The 13,563-nt window shown below is 63.0% G+C and overlaps 3 protein-coding genes across 7 annotated transcripts in view; 1 reads left to right on the top strand and 2 right to left on the bottom strand.

The window, feature by feature from the left end:
- Positions 1 to 3,385, bottom strand: part of CHD5 (chromodomain helicase DNA binding protein 5) — a 31,545-nt gene extending 28,160 nt beyond the window's left edge. For 2 of the 5 annotated variants that reach the window (XM_055798543.1, XM_055798546.1), the window contains exons 1-2: positions 3,209 to 3,384; positions 1,967 to 2,097 (exon numbers count right to left, since the gene is read on the bottom strand). In XM_055798543.1, coding sequence (XP_055654518.1) covers positions 1,967 to 2,097; positions 3,209 to 3,272 — 195 coding nt within the window. In that variant the 5' untranslated portion in view covers positions 3,273 to 3,384. Of the gene's footprint in view, positions 1 to 1,966; positions 2,098 to 3,208 lie in introns of all 5 variants that reach the window. The other 3 variants (XM_055798545.1, XM_055798544.1, XM_055798547.1) reach the window with 3 other exon arrangements.
- An 83-nt stretch (positions 3,386 to 3,468) lies between these two features.
- On the bottom strand, positions 3,469 to 6,221 carry RPL22 (ribosomal protein L22). Its single transcript, XM_055798559.1, has 4 exons — positions 6,067 to 6,221; positions 5,579 to 5,683; positions 4,640 to 4,764; positions 3,469 to 3,687 (listed from the first exon to the last, which is right to left on the bottom strand). The coding sequence occupies exons 1-4, from the start codon at positions 6,076 to 6,078 to the stop codon at positions 3,543 to 3,545; spliced, it is 387 nt and encodes a 128-aa protein (XP_055654534.1). The 5' UTR covers positions 6,079 to 6,221; the 3' UTR covers positions 3,469 to 3,542.
- Positions 6,222 to 6,332: 111 nt separating this feature from the next.
- RNF207 (ring finger protein 207) lies at positions 6,333 to 12,646 on the top strand. Its single transcript, XM_055798560.1, has 18 exons — positions 6,333 to 7,118; positions 7,689 to 7,879; positions 8,114 to 8,246; positions 8,325 to 8,469; positions 8,542 to 8,623; positions 8,694 to 8,769; positions 8,857 to 8,982; positions 9,111 to 9,157; positions 9,283 to 9,355; positions 9,460 to 9,528; positions 9,659 to 9,727; positions 9,845 to 9,966; positions 11,033 to 11,222; positions 11,311 to 11,496; positions 11,579 to 11,630; positions 11,722 to 11,839; positions 11,909 to 11,989; positions 12,065 to 12,646. Exons 1-18 carry the CDS (start codon positions 6,627 to 6,629, stop codon positions 12,225 to 12,227), a joined length of 2,415 nt encoding a protein of 804 aa, XP_055654535.1. The 5' UTR covers positions 6,333 to 6,626; the 3' UTR covers positions 12,228 to 12,646.
- The last annotated feature ends 917 nt before the right edge of the window (positions 12,647 to 13,563 follow it).

Below are 13,563 nucleotides of genomic sequence, written 5' to 3'. Positions count from 1 at the left end.
TCATGCAGATTTTTCCAGGGGTTTGCAGCATCCATTCCTGCACCAGGGCTCCCGCCAGCGCCACCGCAAACACGAGTTCCACTGCAGCTAGTGCAGGCGCAAGTGCAGCACGGCAGTGCTCCTGCCCCACACTCCAACGGCAAAACCACAGGGGACTACAGGGCACCTGTCAGTTGTAGCACAGGCACTGGGCCCCACATTGCAGGCTTCCACCTCACTCCCACTGACCAATAGCAGGGGGAAATCCATGCACCCCACAAAACTCCTAAGGAGGGGTTTAGGAAAAGGAACCCACATTCAAGGTCCTCCCATCTTTTATCTTCTCATCCTAAAGGCAGTCTGGGTGCTGCTCGGTGCCTACTGACAGCTACAGCACCAGCTTCACACTGGCTTAGATGGACAAGGGAACAGTCTCCCACACGCGGAGCTGAGGTTGTTTAAAACTGCCCACACAAGGCATTAATGACAAAAAGTAGCACACTCAATACTCAGCCTGCTATTTTCTCCCCACCTCCAGTAAGGGAACAGTCAGACTCAGCACAAACTGTACACATTGCTACATTGACAGAAAATTAACAGAGATCAAAGCACCACGAGGTTTTATTTTATTTTGCATCTCCCCAGAAAAACAGCACAGGCAAAAAATGCACCCAGTGATGGAAGAGGCAGGGCCTGAGCCAGCTTTGCGTGGTATCCGCAGACAACACCACCATGCCCCTGAAGGAAAAAAAGCCCTCCTTGGGGCCACAGCTTCTGCAAAAGGCTGGCAGGATGGAATTGGCTTTCTTTAAAGCAGCAGCTCATCATGCTCCCATCAGCAGCAAAAGCACTGAAAAAAACCACACCACCTCATCCAGCCAATCTGTTCTTAGATCCCACAGGGAGCAGCTGGAGGAGGGGATGACCAGAGTCGCTCAGCATCGTTCAGCCCTGCTTTGGCAAGGGAAGGGGTGGGGATGCATCTAGTTGTCCTAGGTGAGTGACTTCCCCCCAGCCACAGCATCACTGGGGAAGGAAGGGGGACGAGGAACCTCTCTGCCGTTCACCCTTTCTTTCCAGAAGCCTATTGGCACCTACTCAGCGAGAGGGCCAGCACACAAGATGGCTGCTCCTGTCCTCACACCCAGCACTGCCCAGGGATGAGAGAGCGAGTGGCAGAGCCCGCACGGCACAATGTGGCAGCGAGCTCTGCTCCTGTGCCACGCCATGTCTGAGCCAAGTGCCCTGGCAGAGCACACGCAGAGCCAGCCAGCCTTCCCGGCCAGACAGAGGACCCCCAGCGCAGCCTCAGTAAGGCCTGGTCCTTGAGCATACAATGCCTCATCTTTGTTTTCCTACAGAAGGCCAAATCCTAGAAACCCCTACACCAACTCGCTTGCAAAACACCCTGGACAAGTATGGCTGACACTAATGTCCACAGAAAACTCCAAGTCCTGCCCCAGTCATGCCCCCTGTTCACACCTCCCTCCTCAGAAACACGAGCCCCAGCCACCACATCGGTACAGGACATGCCAGAAAGATTTCCTGCCTGTCCCCAGAGACAGCAGCAAGGAGGTGCTGCACTGCAGCACAGGCAGGAGGGCTTCAACATACCGTTGCATGCATCAACATCATGCATCAACATTGGATGAAGCCGAGCCCCTCCCGAGGGGGCGGGCAGCCAGAGAGCTGCCAGAAGGCACGGTGGCCACTTCTCCCCACAGCTGCTCTCCAGAGACTGCTTGGAGGGCAGACTTCCAGCCCAGACAATCTGAGCTGGACAAGAACCACTCATGCCCTGGCTCTGGGTCACCTCCCAAGGCCAGGAGAGCACCTACTTGATGAGGGAATGCGCAGACAACGCTCCCCCTTTCCATCTACCAACAGCGGAGAGGTGCTTGACAGCAACCGTTGGCACCATGAGCAGCCTGCCTCTGTGCCATGGCTGAGGAGCCCCCCAGCCCAGTATGAGAGCATGTAGTGTTACCTCCTTCTTCCTCCGTTTGATTTTGGCAGCCTTGCTGTCTTTCAGCTTCTTGGATTTCTTTTTTTTCTGCACAGCAACTTGTTCTTCCACAAAAAACTCATCCAGTCCTTCCAGCACCCCGTCATCATCTTCTGGGGACAAAAGGCACAGCTCACGCGGGCAGATGGCACGGGCACACGGGGCGCCACACTCGCGTTCATCTGAGCAGAGGAGCACACCCCAGCAGCAGCATCAGGCCATGAGAGATGGAGCTCTACAGCCTCTCCTGGAGACACCCACACGGGCAGATGATCCGCTGCTGCGCCTCGAGGGATCATTGGCAAGACCCCTGCCCCAGCACTCCTGGCACCCAGCTCCCCACTGCCACCGCACGTCAACACCCCAGGTTTTGCCACCCTGTGTTTTGCCCCCGGGAGATGGGGGCATGGGGAAGCCCCCACACGCTGCTTGCTCTCCCTGATCTGGGTCCGCAGGTAACTGGGGAGCAGCAGGCTTCTCCCTTTGGGATCTGCAAGGAAAGCCCACCGAGAGACACAAGGGAAGGCGGATGAAGGGAAGGCTTTGTGCGGACGATGGGTGCCAGGGCTCACCCAAGGTTGGTTTGCTGTAGCTCTGTGCTGGGGGAGCACCGCTGGCACGCGGCTGGGCTGCACGCACCAGCTCAGGGACCCTTCCCACACCCACCACCACCTTCCCATCCCTGTTTTCTCCCCAAACCCAGCCCGCAGCGATCCCGCTGCTGCCCTGTCCATCCCCACAAGGCCAACGCCAGGATGTTTATTTTGCGTTTCTGAGCTCACCCAGCAGCATCACCCCGGAGCCGCCGGGACACGGCTCCCGCCCCACGCCGATGGCAGCCCTGGCCGGGCAGGGGCCCGAACCTCACCGGTAGCGCCAGGAGTGACCCCGGCCCGCTCGCTGCTGCGGGGGGCGTCATCCCGGCCCCCAGCGTCCCCCGAGAGGGCAGGGGGCTCGGCCGCGCACGGCCCCCACCCCCGAGGAAGACCCCAGGGTGCCCCCCGACAGGGAGTCGCGGGCGCAGCCCGCTGCCCCCCGGCGCCAGCGCCGCCCTGAGGCGGGCCCGCGGGCCGGGGAGCGGGGCGGGGCCGGGCCCTCCCGGGGCCGCCGCCAAGTGCCCACCACCCATTCTCGGGGGTAACGGGGGCTCCCCGGGGCCGGGCCGGGGAGCCCGCTCACCCCGTACCCCTCGGGGGGGGCCCCGCCCGCCCTCTCGCCGCCTACCCGAGACGTCCTCCTCGTTCTCCGCGTCCTCCAGCAGCTCCCGGCCGCCCGGCGGCCCCCGCATGCCGGGAGCGGCCCCAGCGGCGGGGCCGAGCGGCGGGCGCGGCCGCTCCGCGCCAAGATGGCGGCCGCCACGCCACGCCCCCCGGGACGTCACCGCGCCCCGCCCTCCCCCTCCCCCCCCCCCCCCCTCCCCGAAAAGCCCCGAATCCCCCCCAGAAAACGGCCCCGGGGCCCGCGGGCGCCAGCCGAGCGCGGGCTCTCTGCAACCATCCCCGCCGTTTATTCCAGGTAAGCGAAACTGTACAAAATGGCTGCCGGGCGGCGGGCCGGCTCAATCATCCTCCTCCTCCTCCTCCTCGTCCTGGTTGATCTGGAAGTAGCGCAGCTCGTAGCTCTCCTTGCTGTTGGCCACCACGCGCAGCCAGTCGCGCAGGTTGTTCTTCTTTAGGTACTTCTTGGTCAGGTACTTCAGGTACCTGCGGGGAGAAGAGTGGCTGAAAGCTGCCCCCTGCCCCCCCTGCTCTGCCAGCAGCACCGCACGGGCGTTTCGGGGTGCGCTCTGCCCCGCCACTGCGGTTTGGGCCAACGCGAATACCCGTTCCCGTGGGTTGCCGCCACCAGCGGCAATGCATCCCATTGGGCACAACCCCGCAAAGCTTTGGCTGGAAAAAGATGCTGCCGGGTCAATCACATCGGTGACACCATGACACGGAGCCTGTGAAATAATTTCCCTCCCCTCACCCTCCAACCCCGTGACCACTGTGCCATATCTCCACACCACAGATCCCTGCTCGGTGGTAGCTAACCGCTGCCAGCTCCCACAGCAGCTGCTGGGACATGCCAGGTGCGGCACCAACACGGAGCAACCGCGCTGTGCTCACAGAGCAGAGCACCGCCCCAGCATCACACAGTTTTCCTCTTCCCACCATTGTAGATCTCCAGCTGCTTCACCGTGCTGTCTCTGCCCCGGCAAAACCCACGTTTATTGAAGCCAGACAAAGGACAGGCAGCCACAAGGAGGAAGCAGAGGGCAGGAGCCCACTCTGACGAGAGCAGAAGAGCATGGCTGCAGATCAACCCCCAAACTCCAGACTTGGCACCCCTTCGGCTGCGCATCCTCTCCTGCCCCCCACCCCACCAGCCCTCCCAGCAAAGCATCACCCACATATCTCTCCCAAAAATCATTCCAAAATGGCAGCCACCACACCAAGCATCACACAACACGTAACCGAGACCCTTGGCATAATTCTTGTACCGAGACATCACTTACAGGGCCCTCCTGCCAGCCAGGATCCTGTATGAATGCTGGCAATCCCCCGTCAAGGGCCAAATGCTGCTGGTAGCAACTGACCACAGCTCCCGGCACCGGAAACAGCCTCACAGCTGTGACCAGCACCTCTGAGACACAGGGCTGCCCTGCCGCCTCACCTCTTTGAGAACGGGACCTCTGACGTGACTGTGATCTTGCTCTTGCTCCTCTCGATGGTCACCACACCCCCTCCCAGGTTTCCCGCTTTGCCATTCACCTTGATCCTTTCCTGCAGGAACTGTTCCTGCAAAAAGGAACACCACCGCTTAGCCAGGGCTGCCAGCTCCCACCAGACGTGGCCTCCCAAGCTCGCCTGTGCCTGACACTTTGGCTTTTTGTTAAGAGCTGGGGAAGAGACAGAAATGCCATTATCTCCAGAGGCAGTGGAGAAAAGCCACCTTCCTGCAGGCACGAGGCTCTGAGCCTGCCCATGCTATCCACAGCTAACCCAGCTGGCCCATTCAGACCTGCACCCGAGTGAGGCTCTCAGGTCTGAACACACCAGATTTGCAAGGCAGGGACACCGTTTCCCACCTTCCAAGGGGACAGCCAGTGAAGTGACAGCTGGGCTGGGATACTCTGAGGACACCTCAGCCACAGCCCTGCACTTCAAACACGTGCTCCAGCAGTTTGAATGAAAACACATTCATCAGACAGTGCTGAAACTCAGCGCTCCCAGCCCTCACCGCTCCCGACACCGAACTGGAAAATTCACCCCACAAGGGATGAATAGCACTAGTACTGTTCGACAGGTCGGGAAAACACTTGTGCTTTAACTGCAAAGCGTTTAAAAACAATAAACACCTTGTCACTTCCAGCACCACCCAGCCTGCTTTTGTCTGCTGGGCGTTTCCCAGGGACACAGGCTTTTACGCTGCACCCCAGTGAGGGGCTGAAACAGACAGCAGGGGCCTGCTGAGGCCACGCTCCCCAATATGCTGTTGGGAATGGAGCTGGCAGCCCCCACTAGAAGAAGGGCCAGGGGATGGGGCGGGGGATGGGGGCACGGCAGGGCCATCACATCTGCCCCCGGGGCAGCGGAGAGGCCCCGCACTCACAAAGTTGGCGGCGTCCATGATGCCGTCCTCCACGGGGTGGGTGCAGTCCAGGGTAAACTTCAACACCTGCTTCTTTTTTTTGCCACCTTTCGCTGCAGGTTTCTTCTGCAGGGAGGAGGGGAAGAGAGCCGTGAGAGATCCATTCCAGAACACGGGCCCCGCGGGGGACGAGCGGGGGCCAGACCGAGCTCCAGGCCGGAGACAAGGGGACCGGGCCGAGCTGCGGGCCGGTGGGAGAGCGCTGGGCAGGCCCCCGGGGCAGGATGCGGGCCGGGGGCTGCGGGGAGCGGGCGGGGCTCCCAGCCGCACGCCGGGCGCTCGGCCCGGAGGAGGCCCAGGCCCAGCCCCACGCGCAGGCCAGGGCAGGGGGGAGCCGCGCCGGGGGCGAACAGGCCGGGACAGACGGGACCGGGGAGGGCGGCGGCCCGGCAGCCCCCGGGAGGGGGTGGAGGGAAGGCGGCCCGTCCCGGCCGCCGCCGGAGACTCACCACGGGCGCCATGGCGGCTCCAGCGAAGGGGCAAAAAGGGAGCGCCGCGCCGCGCGCACGCGCGCAAGCACCCTCGGGCGGCCACTGCGCAGGCGCCGCCCGCCGCTCCGCCTGCGCCCACGCTGCCGCCGGGCCGCCGCGGGCCGCGCGCCCTGCGCAGGCTCCCCCAGCCGATCGCTGAGGGAGTCGATGGCTTCCGGCCCCGCCCGCGCACGCCTCCGACTGCCCCGCGAGCGCATAGTGCTGCCTGGCTGGGCGGGGCGGGCGCGCGGCGGCGGGCGGGGGGAGGACTGCCGGCGGGGCCGGAGAGGGCGGCGGCGGGGCCCGGGGGGACTGCGGCCTCCCCGGGGCACCTCGGTGCCTGCGGCGGGGCGTGTCCCTGCACCCAGGGGTGCCCTCACGCCCATGGGCTACTCGCTGCTCATGGGGTGCCCCCTGCACCCAAGGGTGCCTCGCCACCTGCAGGGTGCCCCCAGCACACAGGGTGCCTCCCTGCCCGTGGGCTGCCCCCTGCTGACTGCCTGGAGTGCCCCCCTGCACCCGGGGGTGCCTTGCCGCCCATGGTGTGCTCCCGCTCCCGTGGGGGGCCCCCTGCACCCAGGGTTTTTTCTGCACCCAGGGGTGCCTCACTGCCTGCAGCGTGCTCCCTACACCCAGGGTGCCCCCCTGTTCATAGGGTGCCCCCCTGCACCCAGGATGCCTCATTGCCCATGGGGTGCACATGTCACTGCACCCCAGTCACTGCCTGCGGGGTGCCCTCCTTGCACCCCAGGCTGCACCCTCACCCCTGGGTGCCAGTGTCCCCACAGCCTGGGCGTACCACAGGGCCATGCAGTCCCATGCCACCCCAGACTCGCCGCCGGCCGCCCAGGCACACGCAGGGCTATTTTTGGGCCATAGCGTGGCCCAGCAGTGCCAGGGGCCCCACGTCACGGGGGCGGCCAGGCCCTGCCGCCTCGGCATCGCTCTCATTCCAGCCGGCGCGTGGGGAGCAGCAGCACGGCCTGACCCAGCACCGCACAGCCGATCCCCCGGCTTGCAGACAGGGAGAGGTAACGCCTTCGCCCAGCCACGGTGCCCCATGATGGGGACAGGGACTCCCCGCTGCAGGGGATGCTCCCTCCTGGGGAATCACTTGCGGGATCTCCCACCCCTGGGGACATTCTGCTGCAAGGGATGTTCCTTTGCAGGGGACACCCCATCCTGGCAGACACCACATGCTGGGGGACGCTTTTTTGGAGGGGACACCCCATCCCGAGGGACACCCCACCCCGAGGGGACGCTCCTTTGCAGGGGACACCCCATGCCAGGGGATGCTCCTTTGCAGTGCACACCCCATCCCGGGGGATGCTCCTGTTCTGGGGAAACCCAGCCTGGGGGGCACCCCCACTGTGGGGGCCATCCCACCCAGCCCTGCTGCCCCCCAACCTGTGGTGCCAGGGGAAGGGGTGCATTCGAGGCAGTCTCGTGCCACACAGCTCATAACCTAAAAATAGGCAGCAGCTCACAGGCCCCAGGGGCCAGGATTTGTCCTTTCCATGGTGGCCGCAGTGCCGCACAGGGGCTCCCCTGGGGAAAGGGAGTGAAGTGGGGTATGGGGGGGGCCGCTTTCTGCCCCGCAGATGGCTGGTGGCATTTTCTCCCCACTGGGGAGCTGCTCGGAGCTGGAGAAGGCCAACTGTCACCCACTGGTCTGCCTGCTCTGTCACGAGCCCTACCAGCACCCCTGCCTGCTTGACTGCTACCACAACTTCTGCGCCAGCTGCCTGCGGGGCCGCGCCAGCGACGGCCGCCTGCACTGCCCACTCTGCGGGTAAGGGACAGACCCTGCCGGGGAGACACCAGGACAAGGGCACGCACCACGCATCCAGCAGCCTGATACGGCACTGCTCCCAGTGTTCCCAAAGCTGCCCCCACCTGCACCTTGGGCAGGTGTCCTCATCCCCATCCCCATCTCATCACCATCCCATCCCTGTCCTCAGCCCCATCTTCATCCCCATCGCATCACCGCCCCATCCCTGTCCTCATCCCCATCCCACCCCTGCAGGCACCCCTCGGTGGTGAGGGGGGGCACAGGATTGCCCCCCGTGGACCGGCTCCTGCAGTTCCTGGTGGACAGCTCGGCTGACAGTGAGGAAGATGTGCAGTGTGCCAACTGCGACCGGCGCTGCGCCAAGGCGGTGAGGGCAGCAGGGTGGGCAGGGGACCATTCACCACTACCATGCCTGCCACCAACCACCCCCTTGCCCCCCATGCAGGAGCTGGACACCATGTACTTCTGCAACACCTGTGGGCAGCCCCTCTGTGCCCCGTGCCGCGAGGAGACCCACCGTGCCAAGATGTTTGCCCGCCACGAGATAGTCTCCCTCTCCAAGCGCACCAAAGACATCCACAAGAAGTGCTGTGAGTGCCGTGCTGCATCATGCCATGGCGCCGCACACTGTGCCAGGCTGCTGACACCTCCATCCCTTGCAGCGCTGCATGAGGAGCCCTACATCATGTTCTCCACTGAGAAGAAGTCCATGCTCTGCATCAACTGCTTCAGGGACATGCAGGGGTGAGCAGCCGCAGCCCCACGCCTGCCCTGTGCCCCACCCTGTCCTGTGCCCTGACACCTGTGCCCACAGGGAGAGCCGGGCACACTGCATCGACATTGAGACAGCGTACATGCAGGGCTGCCAGCGGCTGGACCAGGCAGTGATGGTGGGCAGGGATGGCAGATCTTGGGGGGGGGGTATGGGGACGCAGTGCTGCCCACAGCGCCGCAGCCGCCTCGCCTCCCCTGGACAGGCTGTGAAGGAGCTGCAGACCTCCACCCGCGAAGCCATCGTCCTCCTCAAGGCCATGATCGAGGAGGTGCGCAACAGTGCCAGCGAGGAGGAGGCGGCCATCAACTCCCTCTTTGGCCGCATGCAGGTGTGGAGCAACTGCCTGCACATTGTGCCCTGCACCCATGGGTGCCTGATGCATGGGCACGGCCGAGCCAGGGCAGCGGGAGGGGACCGGGGTGGCCATGGGACACAGGGTGGCCATGCCATTTGCAGGAGCAGCTCTCCGAGAGGAAGAAGGCGCTTCTGAAAGCCGTGCAGAGGTGAGGGGCTCTGGGCTGGCCACCTCCCAGGGGTCCCCCCCGGCCCAGGGCATGTTGGGTTGCCCTGGGGCCGGAGGGCTCCCTGGTGCCCCACAAAGGCTGTGCCATGCCCTGCTCTGCTGCAGCCAGCATGAGGAGAAGGAGAAGGCGTTCAAGGAGCAGCTCGCCCACCTTGCCTCCTTGCTGCCCACCCTGCAGGTAGGTCCCTGGCCAGGCAGGGATGCCCCAGCCCCAGGAGCCAGGCAGGGGCTGGGCTGCCACAGCCCCCAGGGGTGCCAGCAGTGACGCCCCCCCACACACAGGTCCACCTGGTGACCTGCTCGGCATTCCTGAGCTCCGCCAACAAAGCAGAGTTTCTGGACCTGGGCTACGTGAGTGGTGCCAGCGCTGTGGGGTGGCTAGAGCATCCCGCTGTGGGGCAGCTGGTGCACCCTGCAGCAGAGCTGGGCTCACGGGCAGGGTGCCGGGCACCCCTCACCGCACCTCGCTGCTGCCTTTCAGCAACTGATGGAGAGGCTGCAGAGGATCGTCAAGCTGCCACACCGCCTGCGGCCGGCCCAGACCAGCAAGGTAGAGCCCTGCCACCTGCCTGGGGCCAAGCCCCTGCCCGCAGCACTGGGTAGAGCAGCTCTACCAAGGTGGAGCCGTGCTGGCTCTGCCTGGCCCCAGCTGCACTCACCCCCCTAGATCAACAGCGAGTACCGGGCAGAGTTTGCCCGCTGCCTGGAGCCCCTGCTGATGCTCAGCCCACGCCGCTCCGTGGTCAGCAGCGCCAGCGGCATCGGTGCTGGCATCGCTGGCACAAACATGTGAGGTGCTAGGATCACACCCGCTGCTCGGGTGCATCCTGCCACGCATGCCACTGCATTCCCTGCCACGCATCCCCCTCGGAATCCCACCGTGCCAAGCTTGCCCGCGCTGCTGCCCTTGAGCCTGTCACCTCGGCAGTGGTGCGGGGACAGCATGGAGCACAGCTGTGCTGACAAACGACAGGCCCAGGGGCTTCAAGTGACACTTCTGAGAAGCAGAGTGGGTGGGCTGCAGCGCTGCCAGCTGGGTGCCCCCATGAGCCTGCACCCTGCTCCCCAGCCCGGCCCCCTGCTGCCATCCCTAGAGAGCTCTGCCCCTACTGCCATGGGCACTGGGCCAGGTCCAGCTCCTGCTCACCCACACATCCGCGGCGCCGCAGCCTCTTTGCCCACCACTATTTTTATCAGAATTTCAGGGAAGTGCCCGGCCGTTCCTCACCCGGGATATATTTAGGCCCATTGATGTCACGGCAGCACCGGCCCTGCCAGGCACTCCCATCCGGAGAGGACAAACAGGCGCTGCTGCCCCATGGGGACCGCTCCTCATCCCCAGCCAGGCTTGGTGCCACAGGGCAGCTGAGCTCCTGGGGGCTGCCGGCCCTGGTGCGGGCAGAGGGAGCACGGCACTGCACGGTAGGATCGATGGTGGTAGGGCAGCAGAGCTGGGGCGGTGGGCTCTGCAGGGAGGCTGCGGGATGGGAGGAGATGCAGGGGCAGCGGTGCCCACTGAGGGGCCAGGAGATACGGGTGGCGAGGGAGTGGGCTGCATCCTTCCCTTTAGAAGCAGGAGTGTGCTGAGCACGGCTCCTGCCGTCTCCCTGCTCTTGCTGGTCCTGAAGCTGTGGGCACTGGGAGAGCAACCCACAGAAAGCTGACTTTCAGGGCAGCGTAAAGCACCTCCGGCTGATCCCGTGGGCTCAGGCAAGGGAAGGGACGCACGGGGTCAGTGTGTCCCCAGGCACACTGGGGGCGAGGGGCGGTGGGGCCAAGCCGGCGGCGTGGCCCCTGGCACCTTGCCCCCACTGTTGCTTGCCTGCAGCATACGGCTGTTGCCCTCTCCATGCAGGCTCCCTGGCGGCCAATGCTCCAAGACCCTCATGGTGCCCGGCTGCCCCGCTGCTGGCGATAAAATGTCTGCTGGCCCCATGGTGCGGAAACCAACGATGCACCGGTACATCAGCACCAAGGTCCTGCTGGCCGAGGGGCGCGAGACCCCCTTTGCCGAGCACTGCCGCAACTATGAGAACACCTACCGGGTAAGGAAGCGCAGGTCGGGAGAGGCTGGATGGGTTGCGATGGGAGGAGAGGGTGCTGCTCACGTGGCATGGCCCCCGGCCCCCGCAGATGCTGCAGACAGAGATTCAGGGCCTGAAGGACCAGGTGCAGGAACTGCACCGTGACCTCACCAAGCACCACTCACTCATCAAGACGGAGATTATGAGTGAGATCCTGCAGAAGTCCTTGCAGATGGATGTGCAGATTGCGGCTCACTACTCTGCTGTGGAGATGATGCGCAGCGTCTTCGAGGAGGTACAGCTGGCACATCCTGGTAGAGCAGGGTCCCTCCGTGCTGTACCGCGGCACACTGCCCGGCTCCCTCTCCCCCTTTCAGATCTGGGAGGAGACGTACCAGCGGGTGGCAAATGAGCAGGAGATCTACGAAGGTATTGCCAACGCTGTTCCCGCAGCCCCAAAACCCCTGTGTCCACTCCGGCGGCGCAGCCACAGCCAAGGCCCGCTCCTCTCGCCCCCCAGCCCAGCTCCACGACCTGCTGCAGCTGCGGCAGGAGAACAGCTGCCTGACCACCATCACCAAGCAGATCGCGCCATACGTCCGCTCCATTGCCAAGGTGAAGGAGCGGCTGGAGCCTAGGTGAGGGGCACAGGGGGACTTTTGGGGCTGGGAGTGCTGCGGCCACGGCTCATGCCCGTTCTGCTGCAGGCTGCAGGAGCCCCGGGAGCCCAAGGAGGAACAGACACAGATGCTGCTCAAGATCTGCGATGACAGCGAAGCAGTGCCAAGGTAGGTGACTTCAAGCATCTGGGTGACAAACTCCCCCCACGCCCTTTCCCTGCCACGGTGCCTTCCCTTCCCCAGGGATGTATTACCTGGCAGCAAGGAGGGGGCTCTGGCCAGCCCTGGGGAGGGCTGCGTGCCCAGTAGCACCCCTGGAGACCCCTCCCCAAAGAGCAAAGACTGCTGCAAGGGCCAGCAGAAAAGCGGGGCCGAGAGCACCACCCAGAAAGAGCTCGCACCGTAGAGCCCGCCACCAAGCAAGCACACAGAGCCACAGAAGCCATGCCCTGGTTGTCAACCAGCTCCTCTTGCCTCGTGCCATGAGCAAAGGCAGGAACACACAGCCCGGGCACAGTGTATCAAAAGCCTGCCTTAGGAAGACTTTGTTAGTCTGAAAAAAATAATTGCCTTCATACTCTCCCGCTCGTGTGGTAAAGTGAAATAAAAGGGCGCAAGTGTATGTGTCCGCTTGGTTCTGTGGCTCTGGACAAAACAGGCCTGCCAGCTTCAGGTGCCCAGCCCTCCTAAAACCACAACGCTGGCAAACAGGGGGGGAAAACCCAACCCTGGCTGGGCAGAGCCAGGATCTTGGTGCATCCTGCGAAGCGCCGACAGGCAGCAGAACACAAATGCAGGCAGGGTGGAGGGCTCTGCTCCTTGCGCATCTGCGCAATTTAAGAACTCACCAACTGCTGTCGTGCAGGAGGGCAGGTTACTCCTCCATCTGTTCACTAAAGGTTCAGACTCCTTCCCTGCGCCTGTCTCCTCACTGAGCTTCTAGTCACAGGATTCAGGAAAATAAAAGGATGAGAGGCTGCAGGTCTCAACAATACTGAGAGCGCTCTGAGGATTCGGCTCAAGTGAAATTTATCCCTTTCTCTTGGTGCCAGCATATCGCACCTTGGGCAGACCCCGCTGCCGCAGAGCTGGAACCGGGGTCAGAGCTAGCGCCAGCGCACACACAAACGAGGTATGTTTACTACAAAGAATGACTTGAGAACAAAGCTTAGCTTCTGTTGTCAGCTCACGTCAAACCCAAGCAACAACTACTTTGCTTGTTTCAAAGTACACTTGTGCCAGCGTACAGCAGAAATGTCAACACCTACAAAAAGATTAGTTAAAAATTCACTTGCCTGAGGCATGCTGGCTACAACAGCAGGTTGCAGCTTCTGTGAGGACGTGCATCGGAGGCACAGAAAAGCCTGAGCAGGAGTCTATGAGTGACTACGCAGAGAAACCAGTGCTATTCAGCTGGGCCATTTTCATGTTTGCCCCTTTCTCCCAAGCCAAAGGCATGCTCAGTAAAAGACAAATGACCAGTGAAGGCGTTAAGCTGATGCTTCATGCAGAATGCACTCTGCAAGACAAAGCAAAGCCGGTGGAGGAAGGACTCTGTGTCAGTTAAGTGAGGAGTGATGGAGAATATGCCCCATCCCTGCGGCTGTACAGCCCTGCAAGTTGCTGTGAGTTACAGTTGTGCTTCAGCACCACACTGGACTGTTCCAAAAACCCACTGGGACTTACAAAAGTAAGGATTCCAGTTTCAGTGATGTCACCGGTACCTCAATAGATCTCCAAAT

Source organism: Falco peregrinus, chromosome 3, assembly GCF_023634155.1.
Source record: "Falco peregrinus isolate bFalPer1 chromosome 3, bFalPer1.pri, whole genome shotgun sequence".
Classification (NCBI taxonomy): domain Eukaryota; kingdom Metazoa; phylum Chordata; class Aves; order Falconiformes; family Falconidae; genus Falco; species Falco peregrinus.
The sequence above is the reverse complement of the archived record's forward strand: the minus strand, read 5'-3'. Positions and strand labels throughout refer to the sequence as shown.

Excerpts from the sequence above, each read along its gene's own strand:
- RPL22 (XM_055798559.1), bottom strand. Across the intron at positions 4,765-5,578 it reads TCATGGACGCCGCCAACTTT|GAACAGTTCCTGCAGGAAAG; the intron begins GTGAGTGCGGGG and ends TCCTTTTTGCAG. Across the intron at positions 3,688-4,639 it reads GAGGTCCCGTTCTCAAAGAG|GTACCTGAAGTACCTGACCA; the intron begins GTGAGGCGGCAG and ends TTCTCCCCGCAG.
- RNF207 (XM_055798560.1), top strand. The coding sequence starts at position 6,627 with ATGGTGTGCTCCCGCTCCCGTGGGGGGCCCCCTGCACCCAGGGTTTTT. Across the intron at positions 8,470-8,541 it reads AGACATCCACAAGAAGTGCT|CGCTGCATGAGGAGCCCTAC; the intron begins GTGAGTGCCGTG and ends CATCCCTTGCAG. Across the intron at positions 11,631-11,721 it reads TGAGCAGGAGATCTACGAAG|CCCAGCTCCACGACCTGCTG; the intron begins GTATTGCCAACG and ends CTCGCCCCCCAG.